This window comes from Neltuma alba, unplaced genomic scaffold (assembly GCF_004799145.2).
Source record: "Neltuma alba isolate B1F8T4 unplaced genomic scaffold, ASM479914v2 tig00012894_pilon, whole genome shotgun sequence".
In the NCBI taxonomy this organism is placed as follows: domain Eukaryota; kingdom Viridiplantae; phylum Streptophyta; class Magnoliopsida; order Fabales; family Fabaceae; genus Neltuma; species Neltuma alba.
In genome coordinates this window covers 85,569-111,386 of record NW_021637266.1, presented here as the reverse complement: position 1 = coordinate 111,386, position 25,818 = coordinate 85,569, and the positions used below count along the sequence as shown (strand labels likewise).

The window sequence follows — 25,818 nt, the reverse complement described above, 5'->3', positions numbered from 1 at the left end:
AATATGTAGCTGTGGCTTTTTAGGTGTGTGGGGATAACAACAGGAACACAAAAATCTTTATGGTGACACCCTAATTCAAGTCTTGGCTTATCAAGCTAGTAAAGTTTCACCTAACTCTTGGGAAGTTCTGCCCTCATATATTTAAAGCTGCTGGACAAGATACAGAGGCAAGCAGCGCCCCTCCGTCGTTATGGGAAGAGACGAAAGGGGAAAGGAAAACATCAAGCGGAGGTACGTGTATGTTCATTCTGGTGCGATGGGTTGACTTCTTCTTGTGATTGTAATCAGTCTAGTTTATTAGAAATCTTAAAAATTTAAGAATATATGATCCCAAATTTTCGCCAAAAGAAGAAAACATAATATATATATATATATGCACATATATGAAGCTTTTAGGAGAATTACTGTGAGGTTTCAAGGAATTAATATAACTACCACTAAAAAATCCAAATAATAAGTGAGCATCATGGATTTTGTCGTCATTTTCTTTATGAAAACTTATAATTCACATGTTATGATAATTTTTTTTTAATAATTACATTTCTTTTGAAGACCACAAAACGATTTTCTCCTCTTTTTCCTTTTTTTTTTTATGAAAACAAGTTAATTTATATCTAACAAATGAAAGTGAGAGTGAGAAGTATATAGCATGAAGTATAAGAAAAGTGACATTGCCTGTTTGGAGATGTAATGCTTGATTTCATCTTCGGAGACCCTAGAACCATTTGATGTAACGACAAAAGCAACTGGAACTTCTCCTGCAGCTTCATCTTTCATCCTGCACCATGAAAACCAGTCAACCCCTAACTCATTCTAACCAATTCAATCATAATCTATATATATATATATATGCAACTTTTGATCTTTAATATAAGATATAATTTATAATTTAAATCAGCACCTCTGATTCTTAATATAAAATGCAATTTTTAGTTCAATGTAAACTACACATTAAACCTTGTATCAAAGACCATATATAGTAAAACAGAGTTCCTCACTGTACTCGCCCGATCAAAATATAATGTAGGTGTGTGTGATGTATATAAGAACGAACGAGATGAGAGAAGGAAATAAGTAAGGGTGTGTGCATGTACGGAACAACGGCAGCATCAGAAATGGAAGGATGAGAAATGAGGAGAGCCTCAAGCTCGGCAGGAGCAACTTGGAAGCCTTTGTATTTGATGAGTTCCTTTAAGCGATCCACAATGAACAGCTCTTCATCATCGTCTATGTAACCAATATCACCTGTGTGCAGCCATCCCTTTTCGTCTATTGTTCTCTTCGTTGCCTCTGGATCGTTTATGTAACCTGTCCACGTCATCATCACCCACTTGATCCATTGTTACTGTATACTAACTTCTGATACTAATTATAAAATCTCGTTTATAAACTACAAACAAAATTTTATAATTAAGACCGAATAGTGTGTGTATATATATATATATATAGAGTACTATTCTGATAAGTCATAATCATTCTAGCTCTACTTCACAACATTTATGATCTGCAACATCGTGCATTAATAATGATACATACATGTATCTATCAGTATAATTACTCCGTTCGGTCTATAATATAAGTGGCTTCTAAAAAATGGCTAAATCCGAAATATAAACTACTTAAAGAGTAATTAATATTTATTTGTCAATTTTATCCTTACAACTAATGTTTAAATATAATGTGCCTCCTTTTATTTTTCTCTCTCTTTCACAACCTTTTTTAATATAGGTAAAGTTGGAAAAAACTTTCAATTTGAAATCGATTTAATGAATTAACAACATTTTTATGTTCTAATAATTAGCTAAAGTGACTTACATTGTGAATAGAAAGGAATATGCGTGTGTATGTAATGTGGTCTCCCCGTGAAATTGAGTAAAATTCAGTCCCCTTTGAATGAGTATACACTATACAGTTCTGCAGACGTCTTTGGATGAATATTTAATTAATCATCAATTAATTGGAAATGACTATTTTGTCTTATTAATTTTTATTTAAAGACCTATAACACATGTTGCATTTTCAGAAAAGCATTTTTTTAAATTTAATTTCCTTGTTCATTTCATTCCATTTTCGCACGTTAAAAAAATACTACCTCCGGTCTTTAATATAAGACTCTGTTTGATTTTTATTTTAATCCTAAATATAAGATCTCAATCTATTTTGCCTCTCATATTTATTCAATTTTTTCCAAGATAATCCTTCTAATAATTATAGTTCTAGTTAATACACTTGATTAGTAATGATGTTTTAGGAAAGACAACACCTATTTAGAACAAATAACTAACTCAACTTACTTCTTTCATCTCCTCAAATTAGTTAATTGACTCTTATAATTAGGACAGGAGGTTGTATTTGTATACGTACCTTTCATGATCTGATGTCCTCTGACGCAAATCTCACCGGGTTGGTTGCGGCCAAGGGATGCGCCGGAGTTAAGGTCGACGATCTTCATCTCGGCGTTTCTTACGACGGTCCCACACGCACCTGATTTTACCCCATACGCCTCTTTCGCAAACGCTAAGCTCATTGACAGCACTGGCCCTGCCTCCGTCATTCCATAACCCTGCACTTTCACCATCATTCAGAGTTTCCAAATGTATATATTAAGAATAAACTACCAGCAATCAATTTCCAGGACAAACTTTTAGATCCCCCTGGTACAAAAACAGTTAAAAATGAGAGATGAAAATTAAGATTGTAGTTAAAAAAATTATTAAAAAATATTTATTATAAATAATTACTTATTATATAAGACTAAACAAATCCATAAAAGTAGAATTGGGGAATGCCATCTTTCTCCAATAGTATTTCTCAATTCCATATATATAGGTTTGTCTAATCTCATATAACAAATAATCTCTCATACTAAATATTTTTTTGATACATTTTCTCAATCTCGCTCTTAATCCTTATCTTTTATTTTTAATACTTTTGAATCTTAATTATGTCTTTTAATAATCAGTCATTGTCAGAATTGTATTTCCCACTTAATCTTCTCTCCTTCTCTCATCTTTATCGTCGAATAAAAAATGAACGGCTGATATTCAGTATCTTAGGGACAAAAATTATGGTTATGATGATATTACGTAAAAATAAATAAATAAATAATTTTTGATCCGAACATTTCGTAACTTAAAACTAAATAAAAATTACAAAAATCAGGACTCTATAAAGTATCGAATTTCAACTTTTTTTTTTTTTATAATGATCGCAATAAGATGAGGAGAGGAGAAAAAAAAAACGTATTACCCCTGCTTCTTAATATAAAATTTTGTTTAACTTTTATTTTGATTTTAAATATAAGACCCCAATCCACTTTGTCTGTCATATTTATGTATTTTTTTCTCAAAGTAGTTTTTATAACAATAATAGTTCTAGCCAATATACTTGATTAACAAGGATATTTTAAAAAAGATAATATCTATTTATTACAAATAACTAATTTAATTAATTAGTTTTTTTTAATATATTTAAATTAGTTAACTAGTTGTTATGTTATATAAATATCGGAGTTAGGATAAGGAAAGCATCCAAGTCCATATATGGCTGTCGTGCTTTTGTTTCTTTCGTTACATTTAATGCAAATTTGACTCTACTCTATGCAAACCGAATTTATTGGTGTCTATATTAAATCTCATGCATTTTTATGACTTTTCTTTTGGATTATTGAAAATTTGAAATTATCTTAAATTTTAACGGTATAAGTAAATAAGTAGGCCCCAAAAAAAGAAGAGAGAGAGGATAAGGCAGGGTTTTAATTTTTTAGATATTTAAAAATATGTGAATATTTATGTATTATACCCAATTCTTGAGTTGGTTTTGGTTCTAAATATAAGACCCATTTCTCATATTTATTAATTTTCTCTAAATTACCCCTATAAATACTCCCTCAACCATAATCAAGTAGAAGAGGGAGAGAGGTATTAAGAAAGATGATTATAGTGTTTTAGGAAAAATGTGTCATTTTTCTTATAATTAACTAACTTACCTAACTTCCTTAATCTAATCAAATTAGTTAAATAGGTCTTATATTAAGGATCGGAGGAGTACTTTATTTATATTAGAACCCAACCTTTTTATATAGAATCTTATTTCCCAATGACACGTACTTTAACTATAAACCCAAGTAGAAATAACCATAATTATGCAGATCTCTCATCAATGGAGGAAGAAAGAATATCAATTCTTGGACATATCATCAGAATGAAGGGAGGAAAGAAGAGATCGCATAACATGTTAAAAATACTGATTCAGTAAATTAATTAATCATATTAAGGGGCAAAACAAAAAAAACCATAGTTGTTAGTCCTCAAAAAGATCCCTGCAATTTTTAAATTAATTTGTAGCGTAGAAATTCATCAGTTACCTGTCCGAGTATGGCTTGGGGAAGCTTCTCCCTCACGGCATCTTCGAGCTCTTTTCCCAGGGGAGCCGCACCAGACAAGATCAACCTGACAGACGACAGGTCGTATCGATGCAGGTCGGGGCTCTTAGCCAGAGCCAACACTATGGGTGGCACAAATGGCGCAATGCTCACTCGGTGTTTCTGGATCAGCTCCAGTAACGTCCCCATCTCAAACTTCTGTACGATCAAAATCGCAGCACCGACTCGAAGCCCACACAGCAACACAGAGTTCAACCCGTAAATGTGAAACAGAGGCAAAACGCACACAATCACATCGTCGCTTTTAAAATACAGATTAGGGTTCTCTCCATCAACCTGTTGAGCCACGCTTGTTACTAGATTTCTGTGGGTGAGCATAACCCCTTTAGGAAGCCCTGTGGTGCCTGATGAATAAGGCAGCGCAACGACGTCGTCTGCGGAGATATTCAGTGGCGGGAGCCCCCCTTCGTCGGCGTTCGTTAAATCCGAGAAGCGGAGAAAATCAGTCGTCTCGTCGATACTCATCAATTTGATGCCACTCTTTGTCTCTAAATCCTTAACCTTGTCGACGAAGGATGATTGTGTTATGATGAGCTTGGCTTGGGAAGCTGTGGCTTGCTTGGCGACCTCGGCCGGGGTGTAAAATGGGTTGGCCGTCGTGATGGTGACGCCGCGGTAGGAGGCGCCGAGGAAGGCGAAGACGAATTGGGGACAGTTCTGGAGGAGGAGCATGATGACGTGGCCCTGTTGGATGCCGAGGTTGTTGAGACCGGCGGCGACTTTCCGGGCGGTGAGTTCGACATCTGCGTAGGTGAAGATCTCGCCGGTGTTGCCGTTGATAAGGCAGGGACGGTCTTTGAATAGTGACAAGTTCTGGAAGCAGTAACCGTGCAATGGTAGGTGGGATGGGATGTAAATGTCGGGCAGTTTGGAACGGAAAATGAATTCTTCATCGTCTTGCTGAGTTTCCATCTCTGTTTTTGGTTACTGGGAAAGTGAAGGAAAGTAAGGGGTGGATTTTTCCGGGAAGAGAAAAGGAAGGTGGAGTTCTGATGCTATAAATTGCACGTGCTACTTTCATCCTATTTATAAATTTTTTTTAATAAATTTCATATATATATATATAATTTTAAATTTTATTAATTCTTATTTAAAATTTAATAACTTTTTAATTTTATTCCTATTAAATATATATTATATCTCGTATAAATAAAATTAATATAATAATAAATAAAAAATAAAATGATATATTTATACAAAATATTCTTTTCAGTGTGGGTCAAAGTAGTCTGTCCAATCTATAAAAGGGACCAGAGCAACGGTATCTTGCGTGACTAGACTTTCCAATTGAAGTTTCGCTCAGATCTGGTTGTGTGGTAATATAGAAGTGGGTGGAGCCGTAGAGCCGGTTGGGTGGGCTTATTTGGTATTTTACTAATTTGCAAAGGGTAATCAAGTCTTCTCAATTAGTGCAGATCATAGACCCGCCTGACAACTCTGAGTTCAGTAGTTCACGCAACTGCCATTTTTTTCCCCCCTCTTACTGAGAATTTTCGCACTGCATTAAATGGAGAGATAAAATTTTAAATTTTAATAATTTTTTATTTTTTTAATTTAATATACATTATATTTCAGGTAAATAAATTCAATATAATAATAAATAAAAAGTAAAATTGTATATCTATGTAAAAAAGTTCTCTCAATATCCTATAAATATAACTAAAAAATATCTTATCTCTCTACCTATAAGTAGGACAAGAGGAGTAAGTCACACAAAGAGAGATATATATAAATCAAATATATAAGTGAGATGTATTTTTTGTCCTTAATTTGTGCACAGAAATTATGATAATCCTCTTCGAATCATTTCAGTTTTATCGGATGTCTTGTAAGAAACTATGTGAGGTGTATTATTTTTGTAATACTAAACTACATTTCGAAGCTGTTTATTTGTTCTTGTTCACAGTAAATAATAATATTTAGTTTAATTAGCTTGGTGCATTTCGGTGTTTCTCATCCAAGTTGGTCATAATCTATAAAGAAAAATAAAGAAAAGAGTGAAGTGCTTACCAAAACAAGAAAAGAAAAGAGCTTGGCATGACTAAACTAAAAGGTCGGCACATTAGTTACAAAATCATATATATATATATATATATATATATATATATATCAAATTAACTAAATATAATATATTATATAAAATCTGTTAAAAAAAGCCGTATTTGTTATAACTCACCCCAAACGCTATTTCAAACACAGGACTGGCTATACAATTAGAATAAAATACAATAACCTTCATTTAAATTTTCTAAAATTAAAGTAAAATCTCCTCTATTTTTAAAACATATACTTTAATTTAATTTTTATCATTCTTAATAACATTCGTTAAAAATTTTAAAAGGCTTAATTTTATTAATTAAAATTTTGTTTAAAAAATTAAAGTTATTAATTTTTCCTCTCTCCAATTTAAAGAATTTTAATAATTATGTATGATGATATTTAAATAAATGTATGGTAAAATTAGAATTATATTCACCAAGCTATGGGAATCAAAATTGTCAAACGTATGGACCTTGGGAGCATAAGTAATTGAATGCACTCGGAGTTTCTCATTCAAGTTAGACATCATATAGTCCCAAGAAGGAGAAAGAATACTACAAACATCAAAGTATGATGAGTACTAATAACGTCGGCACTTGAAACAAATTAGTTAAAAAATGAATACATCAATATCCCAATATTATACTATAAATTTTATACAAAAATTACACTATTTATAAAATATTAAATATAATTTATTTTTAGACAGAATAATGTATGGTTTACCTAAAACTTCATGTAAATGGATATTTCACATCTCTCAATTGTGTTTCAATGATAAGTGATTACCTCTCGTTAGTGCCAATCAAACTGGGCCAAAGGAGACCAAATGTATGCATATATCATTATTTATGCATGATGTTGTAAATCATATATGTTGAGAAGCTAGCATGCTTATCATGATTATATTATCACTTATCTTATCAGAGTAGGGCTAAATGTTATTTTTAACTGAAAAATAAATCTAACTTAAATTTGCAAAAATGAGGTAAAATAAAAGCCAATTCTATTACCACTAATTCAATAATACACCCTACCAACAAAAAGATGGTCTACCGGTATGAAGTCCACCTAAATTCTCTTAACTCTCGAGTTTGATTTTATAGGGAGGGAAGTCACAAACTTTAAATCGGATTAACTGGATCATTATGTGTGTGTGTGAGTTCGAACAATACACTCTGAAAAGGTTGGCATGTTAGCTTTTTCCCAGCCCACAGGTCAGCCCCCGGTTAACAAATTAGTACAGCAATATCCACATACCATGTAAAATTTATTTTCAAAAAAAGTATATTATCTAGGATTCAAATTAAGATCTTTTACCAAGGGAGCTCTTTCATATATTCTCTTGCGATAAAAGAAATTATCTAAAATGATTCGTTCATTTATCCTCCATTAAGGTGAGCTCTTTTATTTATAGTGAAACTCCTCGCCTGCATCTCATGATTTGTATATTCACTCTACGGATGAGAATATGATCAAATTGCTTCAGCAGCAGCTAAGCATCCAAGATCATATTAATGGCCTTTTGAGAGATTGTTTATGTAACACCTCATGTTTAAATCAATTAACTTTCATTGCAGAAGCATTTGGAATCACTTTTGAAGGCTACAATTGATGAAAAATCAAGTTTGAAAATTTTCATTTACGGGTTACTATTCATTGTCACCTTAAAATCTGACAAACTTCGAAAGTTCATAACTAATTGTAGAAAAATTAAAATTGAGTGATTCCAAGTTCTACAGAAAGTTCTTTGGATAAAATTTTGAGGAAAAATAGTTTCTGAACTGATTGCCTTGAAATTCGAGCTCAATTTCCTTTGAAAAAGTTACTGTTTATTTGGTTATTTTTCTGATTTTACTGTATTTTTGCCTAACTTTGAAAACGCATAACTTTCTGCTCGGATATCAGAATCGGGCAAACTACCCCTCATTTTAAAGAGAAATATCAGATATCTTTGTTTACCAAATCTTATGACCTAACTCAATCATTTGGTAGGTTAAACTGGAGCTACAAACTCACTGCTCCAGGACTTACGTTTTATCCCTTAACATTTCTTTAATTCTTTTTATTTCTTTGGCATACATAACATGGCCTTATTCTTTCCCGTTCATGCTCATACACTTTCATTCATACCATAAATATTATAATTAAATACATGACATCATTGGCATCCATAACATAGTTCATAAAATAGTAGAATTATACATTTATCAACAGTCTCATCCATTAACAAGCTTACTTCTCCTTGCTTCTCATGTCATTATTGTCCATCATTGATTGACCTAAATAGTTGGTTAGGGAGGGGTGAGATTCGGGGGAATCTCAGTAGCAAACATTACCCATGAGCATGCAAGACATAATGCACATGCATGACATGTTATAACATTAACACATGAATGCCATGGAAAGTAAGCTAAAGGATTTCATGCTTCCATAACATATTGCCAAGGCAAAACATAACATAAACTTGCAAACATAACTTTGCAAACATTTCATCATAGCTTAGTCACATCATGGCAACACAACCACATCATGCAAGCATACATATCAAGCACACAGTATAGGTAAGTTCACTACCTTGTAACATGGCTTTCCCCTTGCTTTTCCTTTGATTCCCTTGTCTTTCCAACCATGTGGACATTCGGTCAACATCACCAAACATCCTCTTGGATGTTCCAAAGGTCCTAAACATAGTCACATTGATCATACAATCCATTAGGACCACTAGATTACATAAAGTTCAAGACTAGCTTTCTTGAACCTCAACCCTTTCTCTTAGTCTTAGGGTTTTCTTTCTAACTTTTCTAACATAAATCATATCATTTCCCATCCTTAATATCCATTTCTTGTTAATGAGGACCACTTTAGATGGCCGTAGATTCAAGAATACCAAATCTGGAAATTTTGCTTCGCGGGTACTGTTCACGCAGAATTTCCAGAATTTTTACTCAACTTTGAAAATTCATAATTAATTCTAGAAAAATCCAAATTGAGTGGTTCCAAGTCTCATTGAAAGCTCCTTAAGTTAAATTTACAATAAAATTAGTTTCATGAACCAATTCTATGCCGAACAGCAGCAAAATTGTACGGAAATCAAAACTCTTCCAAAAGTTCAACACTGTTTCCAGATTTCAAACCCTAACTTTAAAAAAGTCACCATAAATTGTACATATATCCAAATCAAGTGTTCTACCCATGGATTTAAAGTTCACAGAATGTACTTTAAGCATGCAAAATTTCAGAATCAGATACGCACAATAACTAATCCGAAATAGGCATAAAATCAGGTGCTATAACCATCACATACCTTGTTTTAGAGTTTGATCTGGCTTGGAACCACTTGGCTTTTCTTTCTCCCTCTTCTCTCTCTCTCTAGAAACTATTTTGCAAGAGCTTCCCCATGGATTCCTTATGCTTGGACGAAATGGTAGGGAGGGGAGGGGGTATTTATAGAAAAGCAGACTGAATCTGGACCGTTGATCTTAAAAATACGTGGCTCGATCTGGACCGTCCATTTTCTCTTTTGATCTTACAGTGACAAGTGTCCTATGACATCATGCTTACCTCATCATGATGATATCATGCTTACATCATCAAGCCACATGTCTTTAATCCAACCGCACATGTGTTTTGCATCCGACGTACATGTGTCTTCCATCTAGCCGTACACGTAATATTTTCTTTTTCTCGTCTAACCATACACTTGTCACTTTCATGTCCTTTCATCATTTATGGCATTAAAATAGGGAGAAAAATAAATGAAAAATTCGTGCAAAAATATTTTCTTAATTATTTCTCCACCTATCAAGCCAATCTTGCACCATATCAAATACTTTTCGAGTCTTGACTTACCCTGTACCGTTAGGACAACTTCTTCTTAAAATTCTGGCCAATAAAAGGTACATATATGGCGCCATCTTAGAAGAGCATAGATGAAAATAATTAGCTTTGCTGACAGGCTACTTGACCTTATTGAGTCATGCAGTAGAAATTTCACTATAATGGGTAGACAAAAGACTGTCTAAAATATTTCCATACTGCGTTTTGATTTTTATACTGTCCATAAATATCTTCTGGTGACTTAGCATGATGACTCGTAGGTGTTATGATTACGCTTGATGACTCAGCATGATGACTCATCGGTGTCATGATTACGCTTGATGACTCAGCATCGTTATGACGGCTCTTAGATATTTTTTTTGGTTTTGTCTCCTATTTAGGAGACAAAATTATTTAATATTTGACTGGAGCATTTTATTCAATCCAGAGCTCTAAAAATTCATCCAAAAATATTATAAAATTCCTCATATTCTAGAGAAAATCTGTGAATTTTCTCAGGTCATAACTCAACCTGTAGCCCCACTTAAAAATCATTCTTTAAAATGCCCTTTTTCAGCACAACTGGCTTTTAAGTATTCTTAAAGCCATTTTGCTGGTCTTCTGGGGATAAGACTAATTTTATAATTTTCTATAGTCTCTTAGATCATACATCCCCATTTTACCATAATTTTCTGAGGTTTCCTTATGACTCAAACAATTAAATCTACTTCTACATCTCAAATTGATCCATAAACTTATAAATTCCTTTTAAGTTACCTCAGAAGTATTTTCATCATCTCTCTTCACAAAAGAGCCTTAGAATATTATTTTCCATTTTCTGAGATTTTCTTAGAATTTTCTAAGTACTTTCCATTTTTACCCCTGATGGTCGTAACTTTCTGAATTTACGGTTTTACCCCTGCTTAGGCTCAACCTCATAAAACCATCTCTTTGAGGCTTTTAACTTAACTTTTGGTCTGTATCTAGCCTCTTTTCTCTTTCTAGGCCTTTGAGACTTTACTGGAGCTTCTAACTTTGATTATCCTTTAGCCCCTTAAAAACTTTCACTTTGCAGTTTAGTCCCTGAAACTGCTTTAACTTCCTTTCTCATCTTTAGGACCTCTACTAGGGTGTGTTTGAATAAAACCAAACCGTGGTTTGGAAAAGTGATTCTGGAGAATAGATTCTGTGAAGAATAGATTTTGTAAAAAAGTGATTCTGAGAAGTGAGAGTGTTTGGATAGTTGTTATTAGAAGCACTTTTTATATATACAAATTACTAAAAAAAAGACATAAGTTAATATGGTAATTACAGAAAAAATAGATTTTATGATATATTTTAATTTGAAGGAATAAAATTGTTAATAATATTTTTTACCAACATAATTAATAATACATAAGATAAGATAATATAATTAATAAATAATTAATGTGTATATATATTTATAAAATATAAGATTAAATATGTTTATCAAAAAATATGTTTATAAAAAAAATAACAAGATACATATCATATAGGCTCTCACACTCTCCCTTTTTTCTCCAAAAGAAAAAAAATTTTGCTTTTTCCAAAACCATGGTTTGGTTTTTAGAGGGGGGTGTTTGGATGATTGACACCCCAAACCATGGTTTGGGGTGTCACCCAAACACACTCTAAGGCACCGTTTGGATGCACTTGCAAACCATGGTTGGAAGCCCAAACCATGGTTTGCACAAAATGCTATCCAAACACCCCCTCAAAAACCAAAACCATGATTTTGAAAAAAGCAAAAAAATTTTGCTTTTGGAGAAAAAAGGGAGAGTGTGAGAGCCTATAGGATATGTATCTTGTTATTTTTTTTATAAACATATTTAATCTTATATTTTATAAATATATATACATATTAATTATTTATTAATTATATTATCTTATGTATTATTAATTATGTTAATAAAAAATATATTATTAACAATTTTATTCCTCTAAATTAAAATATATCATAAAATCTATTTTTTCTGTAATTATCATATTAACTTATTTCTTTTTTTTAGTAATTTGTATATATAAAAAGTGCTTCTGATAACAACTATCCAAACACTCTCACTTCTCAAAATCACTTTTTCATAAAATCAATTCTTTCCAGAATCTATTTTTCCCAGAATCTATTCTCCAGAATCACTTTTCCAAACCACGGTTTGGTTTCATCCAAACACACCCTAAAAAGGGGTCTGGTAGCCTATCCTATTCAGGCTATTTCTAGTACTTCTAGGCTCAAAAATCGGGATATTACAGTTTATGCCTAATTAGGATGTTTAGGTTCTTCTTTTTTAGTTATTCTTTCTTTTCTGTTGGTATGTAATCACTTCTATAAAATATATATAATTTATTTTTAAACTTAATAATGTATAGTCTATCTAAAATTTTTCAGGTTTTGTAGCTGAAATGACACAAAATACTTTTTTAAAAAATATATGAGTGGGTGAATTATGAAAAAAAAATCTAAAATTCAGTATAAATGAGAAGTGATTACCTCTAGTTACAGTGCTGATCAAATGGGGCCTAGTAATAAATTTTATCAAAAAGAAAAAATTAAGTGAATAATATTCATCCAAAGACATGTGTTGGGCTGAAATAACGTACTACTTCCGATCATTAATATAAGAGCTAGTTGACTAATTTGAGTTGATTAAAAAAACTAGTTAAATTAGTTATTTGTAATAAATATGTATTGTCTTTCCTAAAATATCTTTACTAATAAAGCGTATTCATTAGAACTACTATTATTATAAGGGCTACTTTGAGAAAAAAATAAATAAATATGAGAGACAAAATGGATTGAAGTTTTATATTTATGACCAAAATAAAAATCAAACAAATTCTTATATTAAAAATAAGAGATGATATAATATATTATATGTTATCATCCAAAGGGGACCAAATGTATATTTCAATATTAATGCACGAAGTTAGTAGATCAATTGAGCATGTTGAGAAGCTAGCTTGGCTATCACTTATTTCATAGAGTAGGTCTACATAGTATCCTTAACTCGAAAAAAATGGGCCAGAACACATTAATGCCCCGTTTAGTATAATGGAAGAGTTTTGATGGAAGTAGAAATGGAAGTGAAAATAAAAGTGGAAGTAAGATTAAAAGTGTATTTGGTGTGATCATAGAAGTAGAATTCAATGATTTAAAAACCAGACTGGACCAGACGGTTGGACTGTTGACCAGAGCCATTCCCGAGTCATTTTCTATGGTTCAACCATTTTGTTGGTTGAGTCGTGTTGGGCCGCTTTGAGCCGACTGTTGGATCAAGAACCAGAGTTAAACTGGGACTCGAGCCGGTTTTAAAATAACCAGACGGCTCAAATGTTAGGCCCAGAAACACTTTTAAAAAAAAACAAAAATCGCATATATGTACCAAAAAAAACCCAAATCCATCCCAAAAAACCCTCAATCCCTAATCAATTTCATACTCACGTCGCCTCTCATACTCACGTCGCCTCCCCGCTCTCTATAGTCAGCAAAAACACCTTCCACCTACTGTCAAAGAGACCATCTGAGATTTAACTCTTCAAAGTCGTCCTTTTTCAAGCAAATGCATCGCAGTACTGGTGACTCTCGCAGCTCAAATTTTGAGTGTTGGCCTTCGACGTTCGATGCCCTCCAGTAGTCTACTTTGAAGGTATGAAATAAATGGTTTGATTCTATTGTTTGGCATCTTGTTGACTATAGAATAAATGAATAGCATGCATTTGATGCTTTTTGAAGCTCTTGATAAAACTGGGACCACTACTCTTTATTTATTGGTTTTTTATTTTGTTTCTATGTGATAAAACTATCATAGTTTGGGGTAGGGGACCACCACTGACCTTTAATTCGTCTTTTATGGAGTGGAAAGTTGGAATGAAATTTTCTACATGATAAAGAAACTTGGGTGGCATGAATTAAAAGTTGTATTGAATTGGGTGGGTTTCACAGGACAAAGAAAATTTGACTGTATGCTTATTTAATTCGTTTCTTATAAACTAATTTTTTAAATAAACATATTTAGGAGTCACAAATGCTTTTAGTGAATATTGAAGACTAGTTTATTATTATACTATCAATTAGCATACTACCTAGATTATATTGAACAATTCAAAGTTCCTTTATGTTGCCCCTATATATGGTTATTTACTTCCCTGTACAAGTCAATATCATATCAACTATATTTTTATATTGCAAAAAATGTCATTTGAACAAGTATCAACTGCTGCATCACAATCTATAAGATTAAAGGTAGATCCTGCCTGGGAGCATTGTATTCAAGTACCAAGCAAGACCCCAGGTGGAAAAAAACATTTGAGATGTTTATATTGTGCAAAGGAATTTGCTGGTAGAGGAATTCATAGAATGAAACAACATCTTGCTGGGAAAAAAAGGGATGCAATAAGTTGTAAAAAAGTGTTTGCTGATGTTCGTTACCAATTAGAACAAAATTTAAAGGAGATTGAAAAGAAGAAAAGTAAGAAACAAGATAATTATGAAGAAGACAATCTTTATGGCCCTGATGTCCCATCATTTGAAAGTGATGCTCTAAATATACAAGAAGTTGCTTCTTCCCCAGTCCAAAATCCCAGAGAGAGCCAATCGAATGTTCAAAATCCAAATACTTCTCAATTTGGAAAAAGAAAGGCGATTGGAGAAATAAATAACTATTTTTCTCTAAGAACAATCTCAGGACCACAACCAGGGATACGAAGTGCACTTGTAGGTAAAGAACCTGTTCATATAGCAGACTTAGCTGTTGCTAGATGGTTATATGATTGTTGTATTCCTATGAATGCTATGAATTCAGCTTACTTTCAGCTGTGTTAGATGCAGTTGTAGCAATTGGTCTTGGTTATAAAGGGCCAACTTACCATGCTATTAGAACCAAATTATTGTAAGACGCCAAAAAAGAAGTTCAGTTGTTAGTTGATAGTTTTAGAAAATTTTGAGAAGAGACTGGTTGCACAATAATAGCTTATGGTTGGCAAGATCAAGCTAATAGGCAATTGATTAACTTTCTTGCCTGCTCTCCAAGGGGAATTATATTCATTAAATCTATTGATGCATCAAACATAGTTAAGGATGCTCAAAATCTTTGTAACTTGTTCATTGAAATGGTTGATTTTGTTGGTGCAAGAAATGTTGTTCATTTAGTAACTGATAATGCAGCTAACTATAAAGCTGTTGGAAGGTTACTAATTGATAAATATCCTTCTATTTTTTGGTCTCCTTGTGTTGCACATTGTTTGAATTTGATTTTAGGAGATATTGGGAAAATAGAAATTGTGACTAGCTTAGCATCACGTGCATCTATGATTACAAAATTTGTTTACAATCATGCATATTTTCTGGCTTGGTTAAGGAAAAAGGATGGTTGGACAAAAACTATTCGTCCAAGGCCAACACAATTTGCAACTACTTTTCTTGCATTGAAAAGCATTTCTGAGCATAAACATGATTTGCAATCTTTGGTTACCAGCAAGATGTTTACAGAATCTAGATATTCAAGAGATCAAAAGGCCAAGGATGTGACTATGATTGTGTTGGACAACAAATTTTGGAATGATTGTAAAAAAATTGTTGTACAAATTGTTTCACCACTTATTCGGTTATTGCGGATTGTCGATGTTGATGAGAGACCTTCTCTTGGGTATGTATATGATGGCATGTATAGGGCAAGAAAAACCATAAAGAATATTTTTATGAATAAAAAATCCCTATACAAGCCTTATACAAGAATTATTAGAAGAAGGTGGGATACTCAATTTCGTCAACAACTTCATGCAATGGCTTATTTCCTAAATCTTGTATTCTTCTATAACAAGCAGAATTCCTCTCAAAAACCAGAGGTCATGGCTGGGTTTCTTATGGTTTTGGATAAGGCAATATCATCTAATAAAACCAAGTTTATGGAAGAAAGCCTACGTTATCAAGATCAACTTGATAGTTTTGGTCATCCAATGGCTCTTGCCTATCTAAAAATATTACGACCTAGTAAATTTTTATATTTTTACATTTGACTTTTAATATATCTTTTGATATTCACTTGCTTATATATATTTTTGTATTTGATGTTCAATGTGTCAGATGAATGGTGGAAGATGTTTGGGGATAGTGCACGAAATTTTAAAAATTAACAATGAGACTCTTGAGCTAAACTTTATCCTCATTAAGTTGTGAAAGAAATTGGAGTATATTTGAAAGAATACACTTCAAGAAAAAGAATGGGTTGGAGCATAAAAGATTAAATGACCTTGTGTTTATTCATTATAATTTTCATTTGAAGAATAGGTATTTTACCATAAATTCCTAATTATTCCAAAGCTTTACTTCAATTTATTTTGTTTATAAGTTTATCGTATGAGATCTTCACTTTTATTAATCTTTGACATTGTCATGTGTTTTAGGGTTTTTAACAAGAAAAAATCTTTTGATCCTATTGATTATGAAAGCATTGGTGATATTGAGTATTGGATCATGGAAGATGAGGATGATTCTTCTTGTTTTTGTTATGATGAGATAGAAGAAGATATAATTTATGATGATACAACAATACCAAGAGCTTTTGTCAATCAAGTTGAGGATGTTAAAAAAGAGTTAATGAGATTGAAGCTGAGGTTGGATGCTCTAAAGTTGAAGGGCTTGATTTGGAATCATTTTCTCAAGAACATGTTGATAGTTATAGTGGAGATGAGTTCCAAAAAACTCATGCTTGGCTTAATCAAGATCCACCAATGTTTGATAAGTCATGAACTTGAACTTCTACTTGTTTTTTGTTAGTGAGATTTGTTAACTTCTTGTTGATACTTGCTATTATTGATGATGTGATATTATGTTATTTTTTATGATTTCAATGTCCTGGGACTTGATATTTTGGAAGGATGTTACATAGAGTTTGATTGTATTTAAGTTATGTAAAAATTTCATATCTCTTTCTTTTATTTATAGTATTACATATGTATATAATATTATTTTTATTTAATTATTAAATTACCGGTTCGACTATCTATCCAACCGGTCCGACTGTGCGAACTGTGACCCGTTAGCTTCATTGGTTCAATGTCCAATCCGGTTTTTAAAACATTGGTAGAATTTAAATTTTAATTAAAATATATATATTAATAATATGAAAATACTAAAATCTCCTTGCCCAAAAAAATCACTCTTCCTCCCAGGGAAAAAAAATCCATGTTCGAAAAGGAGCACGCCGACGGAGGAAACTATTCAGGAATTAGAACTGTTGTGATAGGATTCTTTCAATTGCAAATTAAATCTGATCAAACCACTTTCCTATAGCAATTAATCCACTCAAAACACCCATATGTTGAAGAAGTTAGCTTTTCTTCTTCTCATCCTCCACATAGCGGTTCCTACAATCCAGCTACGCTGCTATCAATGGCGGCCATTAACACAGGATTTAAACAAGAAATCTTCCAGAAAATTAGTATAAGAACAAAAAAAAAATTACAAAGAAGATGGTTGCAGCTATCAAAGTCAAGAACCAAAATCATAGGAAAAAATAATAGCAGAAAATCTGACAAGAAAATACTTCCATTGTTGCAGCATCGAAGCAAAGAACCACCTTTGTTAGAAATGAAAATGGGCTGCGAATTGTAACAGAGATTTCAGCTTAAAAAAAAAAAACAAAGCACTATCATCTCTGGAGAAGAAGACTCGCAGATCTAGAGAAATCTCTCCCTCTCGATGGTAGAAACCATACTCTTTGGAGAGACCCGAATGTTGATCTCTCTCCATTGTCGTTGATGGAAGAAATAGATGAAGAGGATGAAAGATCTTGAGCAGCCAAAATGAAAATCGAAGGTTGAAACCGCTGCAATCATACATCATCATCGTCGCAAGGCCAACCTTGCCTCGTCTTCATCGTCCTCGTGAGGTCAGCATTGTCAAAGGTGATGGAGGAAGCGAGAAGGGAGAAGATGAGATCGAAGGGGATGCCGGGGGGGACATCGTCAATGATGGAGATAGACGCCGGAGGAGGATGGCATCAGGTTTGAGGGAGAAGAGATGGGCAAATTGGTCAATTGATAAAACAACTGAGGGTATAATGGTCAGAAAATCTCACTTTCATGGAACCCATCTCGGTTCCCTGGTCTACCTAAGGGGCCGAGTTCCATCAAATTTGATGGAACTAGCTTCCACCAGGAACCCACTTCACGTGTACCAAACGCATAAAATAATGGGTTCTACTTCCTTTCCTCCAATTCCCTGCTACCAAACGGAGCATAATTCTTCAATGTCCAGCAGCCATCTCTCCCGGTAAAATCTGGAGATGACATTTATAGACTTGATTTCTCTTTTCTATCCCTTCCTCTCTTCTACCATTCTTTTTTTTTTTTTTTTTGACCAGAACCATTCTTTTTTCTTCACCATCGTTAGATTAAAAATTGATTTCAACGATCCAAATTTTAAAATTTGACATCAACAATTCATAACTGTAATAAATAAAATGAGAAGAAAATTTACTTTATAATAATAACCTATAGCTATGACTTGCAGAAAATCCAAGTTAATCAATGACACAAGTAGATGGATAAGGACGATTGGCATGTGAAAACAGTACCATCACAATCACAATCGGCTATTCTAGAGCCTTATTAGCCTTTTTTTTAATACTCTTCTGATTCTTAATATAAGACCCACTTTATATTATGATTTGTACTAATATTATATATATGTATATTATTTTCATCAATAAAAAAAAGTGAGCCTGCAAAATTCCCTTTTATTAGTGAAAAGAGTTGATTTACGTGGGCCTATGGGCCGACAGCACCTGATTGGAACCCATGATGGCCAATGCTTAGGAGTGCTGGGTATTTAGGAGTATTTTTTTGACTCAATGTCACCCTGAGAGTTTTCAAATCATAGTAATATCACCCTGGCCATTATTTATGTTAAGTTTGATCGTTAGTTGACCAACTATATTGAGTTGGCAGGTCTATATATTGTTCATGTCATTTATTTTTTTGAGTTAAGGTGTAAATTTGCTTTGGAAGTTTTAACTCAAAGACACTAGGTATCTGGAAGTTTTAAATTGTAGTAATATTGCCTCTGTTGTTACTCATGTTTAGTTTGACCATTAACTAACCAAATATGCGGAGCTGATAGGTTTGAGTGTGATCTACTTCATGTTTTTTCAAGTTATTGACTTCATTCCTGATTCATAACCCATGCAAAAACAACTCTTTTCATCATAGATCTACTATTTCATCATTCGCTCTTAGTTTAGTACTACCTCCGATCCTTGATATAAGATCCTGTTTGACTATTATTTTGGTCTTAAATATAAGATCTTGATCCACTTTGTCTCTCATATTTATCCACTTTTTCCAAGATAGTCCTTCTAATAATGATAGTTCTAGATAATAAACTTGATTAGTAAGGATATTTTAGGAAAAACAATACCTAATCATTACAAATAACTAATTTAACTAAATTCTTTAATCTCTCTAAATTAGTCAATTGGGTCTTATGATTAGGACTGAAGGTAGTAATTTTTATAAAAAGAAGGGTTAAAGTACATCTAATACCCTGAAATATTTTTTCGGGTGCATCCAGCATCTTAAAATATTTTTGTGGTATATCCAGCACTCTGAAATTTTTTTTAGATGCATCGAGCACCATAAAATATTTTTTTATGCATTCAGTATCTCAAAGTATTTTTTTAGGTGCGTCTAGCGCTTAAAAATATTTTTTGCTGCATCCAACACCAAGGCAAAAAAAAATTTCAGAGTGTTGGGCGCCTGTAAAAAATACTTTGGGATGCAAAATGCATTACAAAATACTTTAGGGTACTGGATGCACCCGAAAAAATATTTCGGAATACTAAATGCACCTTAACCTGAAGAAAAATAGAACATAAAAATATAGTAAATGATATATGTAGAAGAGAAGCTTATGAGAAGTTTTGAAAGATGTAAACGATGAAGTGGATTTCAAGAATGGCCACATGCTTGAAAAGCATAAAACCAATAATTTTTCTAGAGTTAGTGGTAAATCCTCACTAGATGTTATATTTAGGGTGTAGGAGGCATTATACCAGCATTCCAGTGGGCAATAGAGAGAATATAGTGTAAAACATCAGGTTTTTAAGTCAATGATTGATCTTTGGTCAAAAAAAGAAGAAGTCAATGATTGATCAAGATATACCGTAAGCTCAATGTTTAAACATGTCCAAATTATTCCAAGTCTGATGTAGTTTCTGGGCTTCTTCTTTTGGAAAATCGCCGTAAGACAGAGCAAACTGAAATAAGCAATTGAAAATTAAACGCTTATATATCTATTCAAAACAAAGAAGCCGAAAGAGAGAATTCCAGGGGAAGTTTCCTTAAACGGAAAAAAGCTGCGTTTCTCCTATAAAATATTCCATTATAGAATCTTAACAACCTACGAAACTAGTGAAGCGAGACGAATGATTCTAAAGGCAGAACAAGTCAACAACCTGTTAATAAATATGCAAATTTTAACATATTAAGCCACACGGACTTAACAACTAATCTCCCATTAAAAAATATTTCAAGCCCAGTAGTCTGTAGCAATTTAAAATCAATAAATTAAACTATAATTTTGTTTGCGGCCGAAAAGAATAATCACAATTGAATTGTTTAATATTTATTAAACTCATTTATATATATTCCATCCATAATTAGTCTAACTCTTAATACCTTTCTAAGTGTAAACAATTTTGCTTATATAAATCATTTAAAATTTTGAAATTATACCAAAAAAATACACTACGACATTAAATAATCAATTATTTTACCCGAGAAATTGTAATTTCAATAGTAAAAAATATCTGCTTTGAAATTAATAAAATATTGAACGTTTTAAAGTGTCATCATGCTCCTGAATGAGTTATCTTCAGGAGAAATATGCTACTCACAGTTGTCAGGTACAAGAATTAAATCAAATCTATGTCTCAAAATTCATTCAATTTTCTTATGAATAACTTATGGATAATTTTTCCTTAACTACGTGGAGAACCAATCAAACTTGACCAAAGTGTTCCAAAGACTAAGTTGTAAAACAGAAGCTCGCCAGCTAGCCGCCATGATAGTAATAATACGCGGTCCTGCATTTCTACACGCATCCTTCTTCTATGTATACTTGCCCTGCAAGTTCCTATCCTTCATGTTTACCAGCCTCATCACTTAGCTTTCTCTATATATACACACCCGAACACCCCACTTTGCTATTAAACTAGCTGTATAACCCAAGCAATCATCAACATTTGAGCATGAACGCGAAGAACCATTCTCTGCTAAGCCGTCTGAGGAGGGTGGTGAACAAGGTCAGATTCCTCCTCAGCTCCGCCGTCCTTAGCCGCACCTGGCAGATCGCCTCCTTCATCCGCCGTGCTTCTTCTCTTCCCCGACGCCACCTCAGCTTCACCGATCGCTCACCATCTGGCCTGATGATCTGTAACTCCGACGAAGTAACAAATACCAGCCCTGAATCTTTGGGTTCCTCGAATAGGTTAATAAGAACGACCAGTTATCCTTCCGATGATGATGATATCGATAAGAGAGCGGAGATCTTTATTAATAACTTCAGGCGTCAGCTTCAATTGGAGAGGCAGATCTCATTGCAGCTGCGATATTGCAGAACAAATAGCTTTGAACTTTCTCCATGATCGGCTCATCATTCTTTCTGCAGGTTTAATTCAAGATTGGTGGAGGATTTGTGTATATTTTGGTCTTCCTTCTGGGTTTTTCAGGGAGGGACCTGATTTCTTGTTGATCCTATCAGCTTGAAGAGATGATTGTTCACTTGTTTTTTCTTCTCTTCTAGCTTTGGATTGATCACAAATTGTAAAATTTCTATCTCCGTCGATCTCTTTTTCTGGAAGAATGATCGGAGAATTTTTTTTGTCTGTATTCATTTGTTTATTATTTTTAATTGTAATTAAGACACTGTTGACTTATTTCCGGCAAATTCGCAAAAGCTTTTATTGTATTCAGATGCACGAGTGCGAGTGTCATTTAATTTGTACAATCATCAGTATGTTTGTGCAATAACACCTCCAATAATTTGGTTTCTAATTTCGCCCTAAATATAAATATAAGGCTCTAATTTATTTTGTCTCTTATATTTATCTATTTTTTAAATTAGTTTTTGTAATATTAATTGTACATGTTAAAGATTTTATCACATAGTAATTTCAATTAATACACATTATTAGTAAAGATATTTTTAAAAAGATAATATATATTTATTATAAATAAATAATTTAATTAATTTTTTAATCTACTTAAATTAGTCAACTAGTTTTTATATTAAAAAGCAGAGATAATAGCTATGAACAATAATACAAACTAGTACTAATTCTATATTGAAGTATTTATTTGAAATAAATATTTTTATAATAAATGTAATTACTATTTACTAAAAGATGATGACCGCTTCAGGAGTTATATAAAAAGGGAAAAATCCAAAAAAAAAACCCTTGGAATATAAAAAATTCTAGATGGGTCTTGGATTTGTGTAAATGACAGAAAGGGTTAATGACCTAATCTGTCATTTGTAAAATCAAGAGGAATTAACAAATTTGCCCTTATTTGTATTCATTCACTATAATGATTTAAGGAATCACTATAAGGATTTAGGTGTTACCTAGATTCGTGTAGAGAATAACTACTCACTTTTTCGTATTCAGGTGTCTTGTTATTAACTATAACTAGTCATGTAATCACTAGAATAGTGTAAGCATTACCTAAATTCGTGCAGAGAATAACGACTCACTTTTTCGTAGTCAGGTACCTTGTTATTAACTACAACTAATCATGTAATCACTAGAATAATGTAAGCATTACTTAGATTTGTTTAAAGAATAACTACTTACTTTTACTTAGTTAGAGTAAAGTTGTCGATTTCTTTTGATTTTACAAATGACAGATTGGGTCATTGACTTTTTCTGTTATTTACACAATTCTAGGACCCAATCTGAAATTTTCTATATTCCAAGAGCTTTTTCTGAGATTTTTCCTATAAAAAAAATATAATTATTATATTTGTATATATTGTAACTCTATAGAAAGAACAGTGGGAAGGGGACTGCATAGATAAAAATAATAAGTTGGATTTCCGTGCCCCCCTCGCACCCAAATTTTTCTTTCAAAAGAATTTTCCCCAACTTTCCTTTTCTTTGTTTCTTTTTTCTAGCCTTTCTCAATGATTTATATGATTCTTTTATTCTTTTAACTAGTATAGTGCATGTGCAATGCATGGGTTTGAATTGGTGGTTTCTTTTATATAAGATAAAAAGTTGAATTACCACAAAATAATTAGTTGAATATTACATTACTATTTCAAGTCATGATTTCAACTTAATTTAAAATAAAATATCATTAAGCTTTTGAAATCTGTAGTATAGGTAGATCATTATCAACATTTTTAGAAATATGCTATATATGTAGGTATATAAATGGATGTTCCTTTAAAAAGATTGAATTAATGGAGACAAAAGGGTTAATGGATTGAAACTCAAATATTTGATTATATTCAATAATTACACAGATAATGTCATGGTCAATAATATTATATTGGACAAATATGATATCTGATTCTGTATTGTAAAAATAGGCTATTTAATACAAAAAAAATTAATGGAGACAAAATGGTTAGTAAGTTAAAATATTTTGAAAACCACACAAAAATATACTCTCATAAGTTGAAAGTAGTTGCTATGGCCAATAACTTCAGGAATTGACAATATAAACATAAAATAATATAAAACTACCAAAACAATATCAAAATATCCATATTCAATGTAAAAATGGAACCTCATGGCCACCACCATAAAGAATAATAAAATAAGACTTCTAATGTAATCTTATGAGAGTGATAGCCCTGTCATCTTAGCTATCCATGTGGGAAAAAAAAAAAGAGATGAGTGTGCATGGCATGGCAACATTCATGGCTATTCAAATAACTGTGATAATTGAGTAACTATCATAACCCCTATAACTCTCCCCTAGCATACACAAACATCGGACGCACACTGGTTGTTTTCTCCTGAAATCCGCATACCCCATGGAGTTAAGATTGAATTAGTATTTGATATAAAACATAAAATGTGTTTATTATCATAATGATAATTAGGAAATTCACTATTTGAGATCATTAATAATAGACAAATGTCAAATAAAATATAAAATAGGTTCACTATTCAATATATTAGGAAATTGAGTAGTTCATATTGTTAAAATCACATACTAGCATTAAAAAAAAATCTCAACTAATATATTTAAGTTTGTATTTCATTTTTTTTATTAAGCTAATCCATAAAAGACATCGATTGTTTTTCTTAAAAATTAATATTTTATTTTATTTGAAAATAAATTTTAATTCTAAATAGCAGAAGTAAAATAATTTTTCACTTGAATTAGATTTCAAAATAATTCATAAATAAAAGATAATAAATATTTCAGGTATAAATAATAGTTTAGATTTAGGGTGTGGATATTATTTTCAATATACTAACAGGCCAACTGAAATTAAATTTCAAGCATAATTAATTTTAAATAATGCCATCAAATTTTAAATTTTGAACATACACCATGCCTCGCATATACGTCATGATTTTCGGGATAAGAGAAGTTATATAATTTTATTTATTTTTCTTAATTTAAAATATTTGCATATAAAGGGTATTTTGGTTTTTACAAAAAATAGAAAAAATAAGGCTCATTATTGGAGATAATTACAATAAATTCTGTAATAAATCGGAATTAATTGAATTAATAAAAAATTAATATTTTATTTTATTTTAAAATAAATTTTAATTCTAAATAGCTGAAGTAAAAAAATTTTTCATTTGAATTAGATTTCAAAATAATTCATAAATAAAAATAATAAATATTTTAGGTATAAATAATAGTTTAGATTTAGGGCGTAGGATATCATTTTCATTATACTAATAGACCAGTTGAAATTAAATTTCAAGCATAATTAATTTTAAATAATACCATCAAATTTCAAATTTTGAACATACATCATGCCTCGCATATATGCCACGATTTTCAGAATAAGAGAAGTTATATAATTTTATTTATATTTCTTAATTTAAAATATTTGCATATAAAGGGTATTTTGGTTTTTACAAAAATAGAAAAAAAAAATAAGGCTCATTATTGGAAATAATTACAATAAATTCTATAATAAATCAGAATTAATTGAATTAATCAAAAAATTATAAAAAAAGTAGATTTATCTAACATTGACAAAAATCATTATTTTTCAAAAATAAATAGAAAGACATGAAACGTGCACTCAAATAAATATGATCAAACTAATTTCCAAGAAAAACGCATAAATAGAGAGATCATTAATAGAAATGTGGCTTTAACAAAAATAAAAAAAAATTTATCTGCAAACAATTCAATTAAAAAATATATAAACAATACATCCCAAGAATTCAACTAAAACCACTTAAATAAAAAAATATTGTATTATGAGAGATAGCTAACTAATTTTACCACAAAAA

At 31.8% G+C, this 25,818-nt stretch overlaps 2 protein-coding genes and 1 long non-coding RNA gene across 4 annotated transcripts in view; 2 read left to right on the top strand and 1 right to left on the bottom strand.

Annotated features, from left to right (window-relative positions):
• LOC114732234 (uncharacterized) overlaps positions 1-6,458 on the top strand; it is a 22,412-nt gene extending 15,954 nt beyond the window's left edge. The window contains exons 2-3 of the long non-coding RNA XR_003738970.1: positions 2,973-2,976; positions 6,443-6,458. This is a non-coding gene — a long non-coding RNA (uncharacterized LOC114732234). The remainder of the gene's footprint in view (positions 1-2,972; positions 2,977-6,442) is intronic.
• LOC114732231 (4-coumarate--CoA ligase) overlaps positions 1-25,818 on the bottom strand; it is a 26,891-nt gene extending 1,073 nt beyond the window's left edge. The window contains exons 1-7 of one of the 2 annotated variants that reach the window (XM_028919526.1): positions 25,809-25,818; positions 20,856-20,861; positions 17,600-17,606; positions 4,367-5,356; positions 2,365-2,563; positions 1,095-1,308; positions 676-778 (exon numbers count right to left, since the gene is read on the bottom strand). In XM_028919526.1, the coding sequence (XP_028775359.1) occupies positions 676-778; positions 1,095-1,308; positions 2,365-2,563; positions 4,367-5,356 (1,506 nt within the window). In that variant the 5' untranslated portion in view covers positions 17,600-17,606; positions 20,856-20,861; positions 25,809-25,818. Of the gene's footprint in view, positions 1-675; positions 779-1,094; positions 1,309-2,364; positions 2,564-4,366; positions 5,416-17,599; positions 17,607-20,855; positions 20,862-25,808 lie in introns of those variants that run through there. The other variant, XM_028919525.1, reaches the window with a different exon arrangement.
• LOC114732233 (uncharacterized) lies at positions 21,349-22,322 on the top strand. The gene has a single exon (XM_028919529.1). It carries the CDS (start codon positions 21,571-21,573, stop codon positions 21,964-21,966), a length of 396 nt encoding a protein of 131 aa, XP_028775362.1. The 5' UTR covers positions 21,349-21,570; the 3' UTR covers positions 21,967-22,322.